The 15,708-nt window shown below is 53.6% G+C and overlaps 2 protein-coding genes across 6 annotated transcripts in view; one reads left to right on the top strand and one right to left on the bottom strand.

The window, feature by feature from the left end:
- The window catches only part of RIPOR3 (RIPOR family member 3), a 74,204-nt gene extending 67,655 nt beyond the window's left edge, over positions 1-6,549 (top strand). For all 5 annotated transcript variants that reach the window (XM_045981834.1, XM_045981833.1, XM_045981835.1 and 2 more), the window contains 6 exons: positions 576-737; positions 1,346-1,507; positions 1,944-2,146; positions 3,357-3,440; positions 4,868-4,958; positions 5,400-6,549. In XM_045981834.1, coding sequence (XP_045837790.1) covers positions 576-737; positions 1,346-1,507; positions 1,944-2,146; positions 3,357-3,440; positions 4,868-4,958; positions 5,400-5,503 — 806 coding nt within the window. In that variant the 3' untranslated portion in view covers positions 5,504-6,549. The remainder of the gene's footprint in view (positions 1-575; positions 738-1,345; positions 1,508-1,943; positions 2,147-3,356; positions 3,441-4,867; positions 4,959-5,399) is intronic.
- A 1,108-nt stretch (positions 6,550-7,657) lies between these two features.
- The window catches only part of PTPN1 (protein tyrosine phosphatase non-receptor type 1), a 67,191-nt gene continuing 59,140 nt past the window's right edge, over positions 7,658-15,708 (bottom strand). The window contains exons 6-9 of the mRNA XM_045981839.1: positions 14,759-14,968; positions 14,193-14,354; positions 13,596-13,819; positions 7,658-10,999 (exon numbers count right to left, since the gene is read on the bottom strand). Of these exons, the coding sequence (XP_045837795.1) occupies positions 10,813-10,999; positions 13,596-13,819; positions 14,193-14,354; positions 14,759-14,968 (783 nt within the window). The 3' untranslated portion in view covers positions 7,658-10,812. The remainder of the gene's footprint in view (positions 11,000-13,595; positions 13,820-14,192; positions 14,355-14,758; positions 14,969-15,708) is intronic.

Genomic DNA, 15,708 nt, shown 5'->3' with positions numbered 1-15,708 from the left:
CAGGGGGGCCTCGCCTTGCTTCCTGACTGACGTCCAAAATTAACTGGAGTCCGGGAGGGGATGCACTGGGGTGGCGGCGACTGGGCTGAGCTCTGACAGACTGTGGGCCGCCCTGAAGTCGGCAGCACTCTTCGTCAGCTGCGTGACTCTGGCCAAAGGATTCACCTCTCTGGGCCTCGGCTTCCTCATCTGTATAAAGGGGAGGCCCCTGGAGAGTGTTCAGTGACCTAATCCCCAGGACACCTCCGAGGCACAGAGCGTGCGCTAAAACACGAACAGTAGCAGCGACCCCCATCCTGCCTGCCCCCCACGGAAACTCCGTGTGTCCACGAGGAGAGGCTGGAGGCTGTAGCTGTCCCAGCTGCTGCGGGGACCGTGGGGGAGAGGCCTGGGGAAGGCGCTCACAGCTGAAGCTGCCTATCCTCGTGGGTCGGCTGGGATGTGGGAAGGGAAGGTGGGGTCCGGTCACCCTTCACCTCCCTGACCTCTCAGGCCTCAGGGCGGGAAGAAATCTTTGGGCCGCCTCGTTGCCAGAACTTCCCCACCAGCCGTGGGGTCCTGACCTGGGCTTTCAGTCGTTCCGCAGGCCACTCGGAGGAAGGGGTGCCTGAAGCTGTGGGGAGGGTGCACGGAGCCCGGCAGGGTCCTGTCCTGCGCCGCCACCATGCTGCTGAACCAGCTCAAGAAAACGTTCCTGCACAGAGTCCGAGGGAAGTACCCGGGACAGCTGGAAATAGGTACCCCCCGCTTCCCACAGGCAACGCTGTGCTGAGTTCCCTGGGGCTTGGTTCCAGCCCTGCCTGCATCCCCGTTGTCTTCATGGCACCAGAGGGAGGACGTTTTTCAGCTGGCCCACGAGTCGCCTCCTCTCCCTGGGAGTAGGAAGGAGTCTGCGAAACCGAGGCTGCAGGCGTTAGCCGCTTGGCCCGTGTCTCTGCAGATGGACCGCGTAGCCTCCACCAGAACATTAAAGGGGTTAAGAAAAAACGCTTATGGGAAGGGAGGCAGGAAAACCGGTGCCCTCCAATGTTGGCTGGGCTCTTCTCAGAACGCAGAGCATCTCCCTTCCAGTGGCTCAGGAATGGGGCCACTCTAACCAGCGCGGGGCTGCTACTCGGCCTGAATGTTCCCAGGCGCGGGCTGGGCAGGGGATGCACCCCCAGAACGCCTATCTCGGGGCCTGCAGAGCCCAGCCACAGCACGCTCCTTCTGTCAGGCAGGGGAGGCCCAGGGAGGGGCATCGCCCGCAGGCCATTAGAAAACTCTTTAAACGGACCCAGCCGTGCCTGGCAGAGAAGCTCCAAGGGGCCTGGTCTCCCCTCACGGCCTCCTCTTGTGCCGCCAGCGTGCAGGAGGCTCCTGGAGCAGGTGGTCAGCTGTGGGGGGCTGCTCCCCAGAGCCGGGCCTCCCGAAGAAGAGACGGTCACCTGGTTCCAGTTCCATGGCTACCTGCAGCGGCACAGCGTCTCTGACCTGGAGAAGCATTTCGGCCGGCTCACCAAGGAAGGTAGGGGCTGGGAGGCCGCTGGCCTCCAAGCAGCACTGTGAGAAGGGAGGAATGCCCTCCTTCCGTCCTCTGTCCTGGCTCTCTGGAGATCCCAGATCTGACGAGATGGCACGTTCTGGAATGAATGAGCTCCAAGGGAAGGTTTTACAAAGCCCAGAGCCAAGGGCCGAGTTGGATACGAGGGCGACGTGCAGCTGGCCAGTGTCTCTGAAGCACAGGCTGAGGTTTTATCATTTTCAGGGTCTATCTGAGCCCTTGCTAGAAAGCCTTCCTAGAAATTCCAGGAGGCCCTTTGAAACCAATCCAGACAGCCATGGTGATCACACGGGCCTGCCCTGGGATCTGCTTCCCCATGGCTACTGGCAGTGGCCAAAGAGACCTGCAGCCATATCGCCGACGGCAATCAGAGGGACCCTGGCCCACTTCTCTCTTCCAGTGACACTCGTCGAGGAGCTGCAGTGCGCAGGGCAGGGCAAGGCGGTCAGGAAGCTGCAGGGGAAGCGGCTGGGCCAGCTCCAGCCCCTGCCCCAGACACTGAGGGCATGGGCGCTGCTCCAGCTGGACGGGCCCCCACGAGTGTGCAGGGCAGCCAGTGCCCGCCTGGCTGGCGCAGCCAGGAACAAGAGCTTTCGGGAAAAGGTATGGCGTGAGGTTGGGAGGCGGAAGCCTCCTGGCTACGTGTGTGTGGGTTGCGGGGAGGTCGGTTTTCTCTCTCAGAAAAATACAAAGGATGAGATTTGAAGGGGGCTGCAGTCGTTGCAGGATGTTTTGGTTTTTTAAAAGATTTTTTTTTTTAACATTTTATTTATTTATTTGACAGAGATCACAAGTAGCGAGAGAGGCAGGCAGAGAGAGAGAGAGGAGGAAGCAGGCTCCCCGCCAAGCAGAGAGCCCGATGCGGGGCTCGATCCCAGGACCCTGGGATCATGACCTGAGTGAAAGGCAAAGGCTTTAACCCACTGAGCCACCCAGGTGCCCCAAAAGATTTTGTTTTTTTAAGTAATCTCCGTACCCGCTCTCATTTACAACCCTGCGATCAAGGGCTGCACACTCTACCCACAGAGCCGGCCAGGTGCCCCAGGACATTTTGCTTTAGGGATGTTTCAATGGCGTGAGCACAGCCCTTCTCCCGCCGTGGCTCCAGGAGACACCAGTCTGGCGGGGGGATCCAGGCTGGACTGGGCTGGGGCTGCCAGGCCACCACCAGAGGATCCCACAGAACCTCACACCACAGCCCGTAACTTTTGGCGCTTCTGACACAACATATTCTATCCCTGTGATCTGTTGCTTGCATGTAGAATGAAAGGGGCAAGACTGAGGCCTTTCTATGGTCTCCTGGGCCATCCCCTAGCCAGGGGCCTTCTCGCATGCTTCCTAATGAACCTGTGCCATTTCGGGAAGCCGGTAGCAGCTCTCCTCTGGCTGAGGTGCCCAAGGGGACAGGGCCATCGCTGTGACTGGGAAAGGGGGCTGAAGGGAAGAGCTGTTTTGTCCTCAGGCCTCAGACAGCAGCTCGGCTTTCGGCCCCCAAGGCCACCTCCCTCTGCACGCCCAAGTCTTCGGTTGGCCCTGGCTGGACATCTGATTTCTCTGATGTCACATTTTATCTCGATTTGGGAAATATTAGACAAAAAGAGTGTTCTTCATTTTGATTACCATGAGCCCAGGGACCAGTGTCTTTAGAGATAAACCAAATGCTGCAGCAGACACCCCGAGACCGGGTGTCCCTAGTGCAAAGATGACTAGACCAGGGCCCGATTCTTGTTTAGAGAAAGGTAAGCAGGGCGTGACTTACTGCCAGCACTGGGAGGCCTGGAAGCCCCCGCCTCACAGCGACTTCATTCCCCAGGCTTTGCTCTTCTACACCAACGCTCTGACCGAGAACGATGCCAAACTCCAGCAGGCCGCGTGTGTGGCGCTCAAACACCTCAGGGTGAGTCTAACCTGCCCCCGCGGAGGTCAGGGAGAAGCCTGAAGTCAGTTCATGTCAAAGGTATTTCACAGGGGAGCCCCTCCACCAAAAAAACTTACCGCCAGCAAAACAAAAAAACCAAACACCCCCCCCCAAAAAACAACAACCACTCCCCTCCCCAAAAAAAGCCCCAAACCAAAAAACAGCCCCCGAAGAGATCGTTTTAGAGAAGCAGATGTCCGGTCTGCCTGCAGAGGCCCCTCAGCAGTGGTCAAGGAGCATTGGCTCTGGCTGTGCTCGAATAAGTAAGTGGCCCCAGAGACTCGCTTCTGAGGCCCTGGATTCTCTGTTGTAAAATTCTCAATAAAAAATTTCTAGAAGCACCATTAGCTCATTGTAGGGGGAAAAAAAAAAAAAGAGTGAGACACAGAAACAGAGTTTAGTCATCATCCTAATACTTAGTGGAAAGTACTGGCATTTTGCTGTATTTCTTTTGTTTGTGGCTGTGTGTAAGCATTTAAGACTGTTGATCATGCGAAATACAATGTAAAAGCAGTGAGTTTAACAGGAACTCCTAGCGGCAGGCGGGTAGCACTCTCAAAGTCTCTATGAACAGGCCACCTGAAGTTAAATGGACTCCCCCACTCTCGTGTGATACCAAATTAAGCTTCACCTTCCACTTTTATTATAAATAGTAACATTATGAGCTTAAAAAAATATATATGGAGTTCTGGATGGTCTCCTTAGGCTGAACGCTCCTTGAGTGCGGAGTGTGACTCCAGGCCAGAGAACAGGAAACGTCTGGAGCCCCTAGATACAGCTCAGCCACTTACGCTCCCAGAGATGTGAAAGGAGGCCCGTCCCGCCTCCACCTCACCGGCATCCGGAACTCTCATTTTAGAAAAGCCATTGCTAATCTGCTGGAGGAAAAACGGATTAAACTCACTCACCCCATTCATTCTGGAAAGAACCAGAGAAATTCTAAGAGGACCATCTGGTTATAATCAACCAACCAGTAAGGGGGTAGGGGTGGGTGCCCTGTAGAGGAAGGCAAAGTGTGCTCTGGTCCTTGGCCCCGGAAGTGAGCAGTCAGGGTTGGCTGTGCCCAGACCTGATGCTCTCAGTCTGACCAGGAGGGGAGAGTTAGGAGAGGAGACAGGAAGGTCTCGAGGGAAGCAGGTCTTCTCCTTTTCAAAAAAGGCCTTCTAGGAGATATCCATAAAGCTCTGCCAATGGCCTGGCTCACGGGCAGGTGTCAGGATGGAAAAGGTGAGGCACTCCTGACGAACTTGAGGCCACCTAAACCTGTAAGCCTTCAGAAACGGAGGGGGCTGAGGCCCCAGGGTCCGTGCCAGGGCTGGGGTCTTGCCGAACTTACAAAAGTAGATTCCACTTGCTACTTAAACTGTCCCCTAAGGGATCCTCTTCCCCCTCCCCACCTCCAACAGGGCATTGAAAGCATCGATCAGATTGCCAGCTTGTGCCAGTCAGACCTGGAGGCCGTGAGAACAGCAGCCCGGGAGGCCACGCTGTCATTCGGTAAAGTGTGGTGCAGTGGGACACCCGAGGACTTCCGGGAGGTGGTGCCAGAGAGGCCGCGGCCAGCCCTCCAGGATGCAGGATAGCACGTGGGCTGGGCACTGTTAGTGACCCGTTTAACTGCATTTGGCCAAGACAGGTTTCCTTCATGGTTGAGGTGGCAAGAAGTGCTTTTATTTCCCTCTTAAACTTCAGGTTATGATTCCATGGAATGAACGCCAGATGCGAGGCAGGAACAGAGTTCAGCAAATTGTCGTGAATGTAGGGGCAAGGCACTGGGTCCAAGCGAGTGGCCGGCAGGAGCTCCTCCAACGCTCCCCGCCTCTGCCCCTTCCAGGGGCACCCAAGACCCAGGAGTCAGCACTAAGGCCATCTTGGCTCACCAGAGCGGGAACACCGAGGTGGGAGACAATCCAGTGACATGTCACCTTACTATTTCAGGTGAGAAAGGACGCTTGGCTTTTGAGAGGATGGACAAACTCCACTTGGAACAAAGAGAAGAGGCCTTCTGCCAGGAGGCGGATGTTGAAATCACGATATTTTAGGCCTTGGCTGATGAACTCCAATGTTGGCATCTTTGTCTTCGTTCCCACCCAGCCTTGACACAGGAACTGAGTTTGGGGCGGGGATGCGCTGTGTGCTCCCCACTAAGTGTGAGCTGGCCTGCGCTCCTCCCTCCATCTCCAGACCAGTCACGACTTCTAGGGGCACAAATGAGGCCTTCCCAACTGGAGCAGAAGAGGCTAGCCAGCACTTTGAAGGCTGTATGACTAACCCCATGATCAGCTTTTTGGTCCTGACAATCTGTCTGACCTTCCCCAGCGAGCTGCATGGCAAAACAGCCAAGGCCAGGCAGGATGAGGCCTGGCGTGAAAGGTTCCAAGAGCAATGCACGGCACTTGGGGTTCTCCCAGCAGGTTCTGGTTCAGTGAGGACTGGGAATGAACTGGCAAGCGGGTGGACTGCTCTTGCTGAGGAGGACACGGCGGGTCACATCAGCAGCAGCGGGCTGTCCCCACTGCGAGCTGGGGTTTCACAATTCACGCTCTTAACCTGAGCTGCAGCTCAAATGTTTCGCCGTGGAGCCTGCTGACCACGGACCTTATTCTCCCGTGTTCGACAGCACAAAGAAGAAAACGCCACCGGCTGAGAAACCCTGAGTGTCGTGTCAGGAAGAGCGTTCCCCTTGACCTCTCCCATCATCAGGGAACAGAACTCTTGAAGCAAGTCGACGTGAGGCCTTTAACAGTGTGAGACAGTTAATAAACTGTTTTGGAAGCCATTAGCTGGTTTGAAAAAAGATTTCACTGAAGAACATTTTTAAAGAAAATTCGTTTCCTATTTAAATCTATTAAAAAACCTCAAAGATGCCCTGAGCTGTTTTGTGCTGAGCCGTAGAGACAGCCTGGGGGACGACTGCGACTCCTGACAGTGGCGCTGGGGACTGACTGAAGGCTTCTCATGTAAACGTCCTGTATATATTCTGTGCTTTACGGTTGATTTTAGTATTTATTTGCCTTGTCCTTAGGTTCGATTTTCTGAAATTTCAATTAAAACTATTTGTATGGGTGTTTCCCTTTACCTGGAAAAAGCAGAGAGCGGTGGTTGTTTCCCCAAACCTCCCAGGGAGGGACAAAGCGGCCCCCACAACCCCGCCCCGAAGGTGCTCTCTGTGCCTTCGGTACTCCCTGTGTTCGCGAAGCCTCCCCGAGAGCCTGCTCCTACACAGACGCCAAGCAGCACGGCCCCTCCTTGTCTAGGCCTTGGCCTCATCTGATTTCTGTGCCAGTTACGAATTCGGCCATTTTTCTTCCCCCCACACTGGCATTCCACCACTTCGTGAACGCTTAGATGCCATTTTTGTATGTGAAACAAAGGCTGCAGTGACGATGGGTGTGATACCACCTTCCCTGGCCGCAGTCCTCTGCGGGGGTTCCAAGGTCACATGCCCACAGCCTGCGTTTACTCCCCAGTTCTGTGGATCCTGCCAGGAGGCCCAAGCGGCCAATCACACAACCCTGGAGGGTATAAGGGAACTCTTTGTACTATTTTTCAACACTTTATAAATCTGAAATTATTTCAGAACAAGAAGTCAACCAATCACTTTAGAGAAGATGAACGGCGTACAAGGAAGGACTAGGTGAATTTTCTCTCTCTCGTCACTTCTCCATCAAGCACGGCTCGACAGAGATACTGAGAAAGACGAGTTCTGAGCAGTCCTCCAAGCAGTCTGGGTGGTTTGCTAAGGTAGCCCAGGGCCCTGGGCATTCAGAAGGTGGGTTCCGCCGTCATCCAAGAAGCTGGGCTGATGCCGGAAGTGTCACATAAACTCACCGGGAAGGGAATGGTCCCCCAGCTCAAAGGTGAGCACAACCCCAGGAGGTCACAGTAACCCTCGGCCGCTTGAGCGACCACCTGCTTTCTGGCGGCGGTCCTACCTGTCCTCCTTTAGGCCCATGAAACAAAGGCATGGGAGGCACCCCAAATCCAAGTTCTTTAGAAAAAAAATTTTATTGTTGCAACTAAAATGCAAACCCATCATTTATATGGCAAGTTCGAAATCTGTACAGTTTGACAGTTCTGTGAGGTCACAGAAGACCCTGAGACGCGCGCCCCCCCACCCCCCATCATGCAGCCATGTATACACACACCTGAAAAGGTATTATACCGAAACACCTCGCTTTTTTTGTGTGTTTTTATTTTTGTAAAAACGGTTTATTCCATGGCCATTGTAAAAAATAATGACCAGATGAGTAAATATTGGCTTAAGGCATATAGCAGAGCAGCTCGCTACTTCTCTAACATACGTGTAACAAGATGGGGAGCCATCTGTCTTCCAAGGATAGGAGGTTAAACCAGTATATCCATTTTGAAATGCTACTATATATATACACACCCAAACTACTACATACATATACAGGACCTCAAAAAACAAACAAACAAGCCCAACTCAAAAACGCCCCCAGCCTGGCACCTCAGCCTCACCCACACTTCACCAAGGCTCTGCGGAGCGATGCCTCGATTGTTCCCGCCGCAGCGTTCCTCTGCACGGGCTTCTAACACGGGGAAGGCAAAGTGTGAAAATGCTGGCACAAGAGCAGCTTGTGAGCTACAGCTGCCTTGGTTTGGTTTTGTTGTTTTGTTTTTCTTGTTAAAAAAGCCACTTGATGTGGACGTCTTAAGCTCCCTTGCAGGAAGAGTCATGAGCACCAGCAGTCCCCAGGGTTCAAGGGCAGGGGCAGACGTGGCTCTCAGCAAGGCCCCCGGAACGGGACGGTGGCAGGTGGACTCCGAGGGACTGTCACTCAGATTGCTTCGGGCGTGTGGTTTCCACCAGTTGCCTTGGTTCCAAATCACAGTCTGCTCGAAAGGAGCGTGAACTTCTGACCATGGAGGCTGATCCCCAGGGTGTTGGGGGGGACCCTCCTTGCCTATATGTCCAGAGCGTGAGGTGTGACTACGGCTTCCCATACCCTTGGAATGTCTGAGTTACAGTGGGCCCCGGCTGGACAAGGCCAGGCCAGGCCTCACCAGGAAGTCACCAGAGTGTCATGCCAGGAATTCGGCAAATACCTGTTACTGGAAAACATCACTCCACTGCCGAATGGCGGATTTCAGCAAGTCTTGGGAACCACAGCCATGTAATGATCAGATCATGCAAAGGTAGACTGGACTTGTACATGGGGCACATTAATAAGCAGAGAGCTAAGTGTTTCAAGCACGTGGTATCTGATCGGGGCACGAAACGACCGAACATGCATTCTAATACACACAGGGAAAGCAGTGATTGAGAACAAGGTTCTAGCAGATAACCGGGAGGGGATAACTGGGACAAAGTCATCTCACATCATGTATCTTAAATATCCAAGTGTTCAGTATATATTATCCCATGTTCTATAAACATATGCCAAACCTTTTCTCACGTTACCCACAATGTCACGAAATAACGACTGCTTACAACCGTCCTCCTTCCTAGTACTGGTCTGACGCAGCAGGCTCATGGCAAAGTCTTACGTTCCCAGCACTACCTGAGGGTTTATTATTGTACTTTTTGATAAAGCCCTTGATGCAAGGCTGACATCAAAAATTTTTAATACATTATTGGTTTAAGAAAATGCTAGTGCACTGTGGATGCCTTTGGGAAAAAAAAAACAAAAACAAAAAAATAAATATGGAGTGGAGAGGCTCACTGCACACGGTCTCCGTGGAGGTCCAGGGGGGAGGACACTGGGTGCTGCCTACCCGGGCTGCACTGGGCCATACCAAGGGGGAGCACGCGGCAGGGCGGGCCTCGCGACTCGCACAGGCCACCAGCACCCGACTCTCCTTTGCTCTCCTCAAAAAATGGGTAGTGGATTGGATACTCGAAGGAAAGGGAGGGGAAACAGAGTCAAAAGGAGTGAGAACCAATAGCCCGGGGAGGGTGGTTTTAGTGCAGAACAAACGTCCATCCAGGTCCCGGCTGGCTACGCTGTCCTCGGCCCTTACTGACCACGGCCTGCCTGCCAGGCGCGCGCGGGCTCTAGCAGCGGAGGCGGACAGTGGGGTGGAGGTGGGGTGGAGGTGGGTCAGATTATGTGCTGCTGCCGAACAGGAACTGGAATGAAACCAAACATTTTCAGATGAGCCCGGACCCACCCCCGCAGAGCGGCAGACTCACGCACTACCCCGGCCTCCCCGGCCTCCAGCGAAGGGGGTTCGTTTCTCTTTTAGAACAGTCCACCTCCCCAAAAATCACCCCTAGGGAAAACATTGTTTACACATTGCTAAACCATCCGATGTACTCAGAGATGGTTGCTTGCAAGAAAGACAAAATATTTTAAAATGACTTTTTAAAAGTCCTGTGAGGTGATTTCCATGACTTGAGTTCAGAGGCTAAACCTCCGTCTTTCCCGCACATTAACAGCGACACGCATCTCGCATGTGGATTTCTACTGCATCAGCATTTCTATTCTGAAGGAAGTGGAAACTGTTCCTTCAGGACCTCAATGGCAGGGTGAGAAGCCGGTGGCCACCCTGCTGTGACCTCAGACCCTGAGGCAGGGGCCTGGAGGAACCCCGTTTGTGGAGGTGGGGTGAGGAGGGCGGGGCCTGACCCAGATGGCCGGAACGAGAAGGGATGGATGGAGAAATGAGCAATGGGAAACCGGTGGGGACACCCTGAGCAAAAGCAGAAGCCGGGCTTTTTTCTAGAGATGGCCTTCTGTTGTTTCTCTTCTAAAAATGGGAAAACTCGCAGGCGCCGTCCCAGCTCAGCGTGCGCACAGCAGAGGAAGCGACTGAGCAAGACGGCGCCCCGAACCCTTAAACCCTCTTCTCCAAAGGAGTTTACATTCGTAAAAGCACGGGAATCTTTCCCTGGGAAATCCAATATAAACTGTGTATCTGCTGACACCACCTAAGGGTACAAGGAAGTTTCGTAAGTGCCTAGTCTCTTTTTTTTTTTTTTTCCAGAAATAACAAAAGCTGCTTTTTATAAAGGTTAAAAACAACAATGTGTTGTAATTCTATTATTTTTTTTTTTCAAAAACAAACAACAGTAACAAAAAAAAAAAAAAAAAAAGAGCGATAGAGAGAGAGAGAGAGAGACACATATTTGGCGTTTTCTCTACTTACTCCTGAATAGGTTAAGGCCCTGAGATTAGACTCTTATATATTCTTGGGATCACAAGGCTCCTTAAAACCCCAGTGCATCAATCCTCAATTCTCTCTTGCTAGCCCTTCACAGTTCCAGCCTTTAAAAACCTTTGCTCTGTTTCTTCTGAGACTGGCTCAGATCCTTCCACAGCACTGAATGCTAACGCCGGGCTGTCGGCCAGTGCTTTCTGCACCCACGGTCTTGCCAGCACGTCCGTCAGTGAAAACATACCCTGTAGCAGAGGTACGCGCCGGCCGTGAGGACTGTGGCCATGCACATGTTGACCAGGAAGGGCTTCCAGGGAGTCAGTGCCGGGTCCTGCTTCTCCTTGGGCGGCGAGGGCTCCCCCTGGGCAGGACCTGCCCCCACAGCCCGCCTTCTGACTTCAGTGTCTGGACTCGTGCTGAGGGAGGAGATGCACAGAGACGGGTTACTCACTCTGGGGAAAACAGCGGGGATGCTATCGCTACAACTGGAACTGCCAAGATCTTGGGAATACAGATATGACCTGAAGCCAACCTGTCACACACACACCCCCACCCCGCCCCAGAGACCCAGACGGCCCCCACAGCCAGGGTGTGGTTCTGGAGCCCCCTGGACTCCTTGGTGATGGGGGGTGGGTGAGACTCTGCTGAGAAATACAGGCGCTGGTGCAAAGCTAGGTGCTAATTTGCCCTGGGGTTTGCTTGGAGAACGTTCCCCTTCAGTTCAGGGAAGGCAATGGTGCGGCCCGCATGCTCTCTCTCTCTCCCCGGGCCCCTGCATAGGAGCCTTTGCTGCTGTTGACGTGAGGACATCACATATTCCCTCTGTCCCTCAGCCCTCCCTGTCCCCGGCTTGAGGCCCCAGCCATCGCTCCCATTCCGCCAGTAGGACAGACACAGGCCTCCTGTGTACAGACGGGCTGCCCTCTTGGTGGCAAGCCCTAGAGCGCCCCCACGCGGGGACGATGTGAACTGTGTTCTCCTTCCAGGCCTATCTCAGGAGATCTCGGCCAACAGAGGCCCTTCCTCTCTCTGTCACCTCCCCCAGGCCCTTCCTTCTCCTCCTGCCCTTGCCTCCCGACAAAAGCCCTGGCCACAAGATGTCCTGCTTCTCACATGCATCTCCACAGCTTTTCTACCCCGGCAGCACTGTGCGTAGTGGGCAGGACCCCTGAGGCATTACCTCCCCAGGAGGTGGCACAAAGCATCTGCTTTTCTGCTCCCCATCGTGGGGCCCCAGCTGCAGGGCTGAGGCCCGTGTGCACGTGGGTCCCCACTGGTGTCCAGAGGGACCTATGTTCTTGGCACAACCCCAGTTTTTCCTGGAACTCTCTGGCTTTTGGCTTCCCAGATCCACACTCCCCTCCTTGCCGCCTTCACACACACACACACACACACACACACACACACAAGCACCCCCCTCCCCCGTCTTAGCGAATACAGAACAGAACACATGACAGACTGGACACCACACACACACACACACACAAGCACCCCCCTCCCCCGTCTTAGCGAATACAGAACAGAACACATGACAGACTGGACACCACACACACACACACACACACACACACACACACACAAAAGCACCCCCCTCCCCCGTCTTAGCGAATACAGAACAGAACACATGACAGACTGGACACCAGTCACGTGCCAGCTCTCACCTCGCTCGCTCTCCACTCTTTGCAGGCCCTCAGATGGAGCACACTGGCACGCCATGAGAACATCACCAGAGGCCCTGGGAAGCCAGGCACAGTCTCCCGGGCAGACTGTCACAGAGCTACTGCCGAGCACATGGCACGGCACCTGTTCTGGGAGGCCCCACAGGACAAGTCCCAGAGGTGATGGGGCTGTGATAGGGGACCCAGTCGCATGAAGGACCCTGCTGACTTAGGTGCACGCGTCAGCACTGGGGCCTGGCACTCAGCATTTGGCGAGGTGCCCAGGTAAGATTCTGATGATCAGTTTAGCTAGAGGACCACTCGGGGACACGCCATGTCTAAGCTGCTTGCTTCAGTACTGTTATTCCAATGTCTGGCTGCATTAGTGCATTCCTGATCGTGTCCTTTAACAGCTCCAAAGTATCCCGAAGTAGGGAGAAAGCACGAGTTACCTAATCCCTACATATATATTTGGCTCGTCTTTTAATTTTTCACCGTTCTCAATGATGCCGCAATGAACACCTCCCCCTACAGAGCTCTTCGGACTCCTGTTTGCAAAGTGTTGCAAACCAAATTTCTAGATGTGTACAAGTGCTGGGCCAAAGCATGCACTCATTCAGGAAGCAGGAACAAGGGCACCGTCTCCACAGGCTGGGGCTCAGGCTCACACCCATTCCTTCTCCATGCTTCCACGCCTCATGCAGGCCCTCCTTGAGCACCCTGGGGAGGCAGGGTATCTTCTCGATGGCTGACCACCACAGCATACACTTCCATCTCCTTATTGTCCACAGGGTCCCATCCATAGTCCATTGTCCCCGCCCCAACAAGATGGTCTAGAATACAGACCAGGGGCCATGTTCCAGTGATCTCAGTATTTCATATGCATCCGTATGTGTTCAATCATCTTTGCTAAATGGCATTACGTTAATCAAAACTACACAAAAGGTTAAATTCCCAGAAGGACCAATCTGGGGGCTGAAAGTACATGGTCTAACCTGGACAGCACATTTCAGGACTGGCTAGGAGCCAGGGGCAGGGCATGGTTATCTCTGGGTGGGACCACTACCCGGATGCAGGATTCCAACAGGCACCACAAGGTGGTGCTAGAGCCCCACTGAAGTAGGTCCCGCTGGGGGCCTGGGGGGGCAGTGGCCAAGCTATGGCAGCGTCAAATGCTCCTGGCTCCTACAGCCCGGGGAGGAGTAGTGCTGGTCCAGGGGTCCCATTCCCCAAAGACACAGAGGCGAAGCTTGCCAAGAGGAGGCTGGGTCCTCAGGGCTTCAATATCAATGTGTTTCTGGATCAGAAGGTCAGTCCCCCTCACCCCCAATAAGCCACGCCTATTCGGGCTTACCTTTCCACGCCGCAAGGGACATTTAGAGGGGTTCTGGTTTCTTCCTTGATAGAGCAGTCTTCTTTATCCTCCCCAGTTTCGTCCTTTACCCACTGGTGGTTGGGGAAGAATTCCTTGCACTTCCCATTGTGTGGCTCCAGGATGCGTTTAGGGGGCCGGGGAGGAGGGGGGACGTGTTCCGGTGGGGGCTCCAGGTCCTCATGGGAAAGCTCCTTCCATTGCTCCTAGGGAAAGCAGCAGAGAAAGCCCCGTTAGCATTCACGGTGGGCTGATCTGTCATGAAATCTGCTCCCCTTTAAAGTGAGCAGAGGTGAGGGGCTCTCTCTGCTTCCTGGGGCTACAGATCCATATACTTGGAAGATGAAATCTTTTGAAAATAAAGTCTATTCTCCCTATCAATGTTCTCTACGTCAGCGAGTCCACGGCAGAAATTGGATCGCAGTGAGCATTTTCACAACCTTCTAGCTATTTCGCCATGGAAGACAGCTATTTCTTCTGAGCCATGGTAGAGTATCCGAACTTTTACAACTGACAGCCTCCTTCAGAGACAAAAATTCAAAATCGACATACCTGGATGTAAGCAGAAGCGAGGCTTACCTGCACTGAAGAGTCTCCCATGATGAATTTGGCACCTTCGATCACAGCTAGGTAAGAGAAACGGAGCTGGTCTGCTGTCTGGATCAGCCCCATCCGAAACTTCCGCATTTCTAACAGAACTTTCTTGATGTCGACAGAAGAAGGGTCTTTCCTCTTGTCCATCTGAAAGCCAGAGAGGAGACAGCATTCAGCCAGCCCCAACTCCCAAGTACAATGTGATTTTCAACGTTCTAGAGGAGTCCTCCAGTTTCTACTTAGGAAAAATCACAGCAGAGAGGCAGAATTCTAGCAAATGTGTGCAAGTGCAGCAAAATCAGGACCACGAGAGCACGGGGGAAAGAGTAAGAGAAAGGGAGCCTCTGGATCTTCCCGATTCCACATTCCACTTAGGAACATCCCTCTGAACAAAGCTACCTAGCTTAGAGCTATTATCATAGGAGGAAAATCGTCAAAAATTAAAGATCCTGGCTAGTTTACTGCAGAGCCAATGACAGAAAAGCTCGGGGCAGGCCACAGCGACCAGCGGGGCCCCCTAAAATGGGCTCCCTTCTCTTCCGGGGCCTTACCAGCAAGAGGCAGGTGTCAGCCAGACAGAAGGTCCCCGACCTGCCGATGCCAGCACTGCAGTGCACCACGACAGGGCCGTGCTCCGTGCTCAGTGACCCCGACTCACGGACTTTAAAAAGAAAGTTCAGGAATGAAGCTGGTGATTCGGGGACTCCGAAGTCAGGCCACGTGGTATAGTGGAAATGTAAGATCTCTCGAGTTTCTTGAGACTGAAAGAAAGAAAAAAGAAATTCTCTAAGAAAAAAGATTCTCCAAGAGAATCATCTGTACAGAAATCACGGCTTTCAAATAAGCACGAAGTGTACCCCACCCCCGCCGCCATCTAACTCGAAGAACAGCTTCCCTTCTCAGAGCTCCTTCTGTCTGCTCACCCAGCCAAGATATACCAAGCACTGGGGGGTGCCCGACACTGGACCTGGAGGCTGTTCCTGCCTCGACTTCCCTTCCTTTAGCATGGAACGCTCTCATCCACATCTCTCCTCTGGTGCCCCATCCCCTCTGCTGTCTTCATGGTTACAAGTGATTTCTCTCTGCCCCACAAATCACAATGATGCTGCGTGGCCACCCAATGGCACCCCTGTCCTAAAGCACTGTAGGGTTTCCCATGGAAGAGTAAAAAATTGTCACTGCATGTGTGTGGCCCCAGCTCTGGGTAACACAGGGCTTCACACGACTACCTGGAAGTCTCAGAGGACTGTCATTTTAGAGAAAAAAGTAACCAGGCCAGGCTCCAAAGGCAGGCCCTTCTGAAACGAGGGCCCTGAAACTTGTCCCCAACTGTTTCCCCCCTGGCCCCGTCTGCTCCCAGTGGAAGAGAATGAAGAATGGCCTCCAGTACCATTTCCAGCCCTGCTCCTCCCTCTAACCTATGAAGAGTCCAGAGGCCTGTGGACCAACAATGCCTCCCCACACTTAGCAAAATGTCCACAACATGCCTACCACGCCAGCC

Source organism: Meles meles, chromosome 16 (genome assembly GCF_922984935.1).
Source record: "Meles meles chromosome 16, mMelMel3.1 paternal haplotype, whole genome shotgun sequence".
NCBI classification, from domain to species: Eukaryota; Metazoa; Chordata; class Mammalia; order Carnivora; family Mustelidae; genus Meles; species Meles meles.
This window is presented reverse-complemented; position numbering and strand designations above follow the sequence as displayed.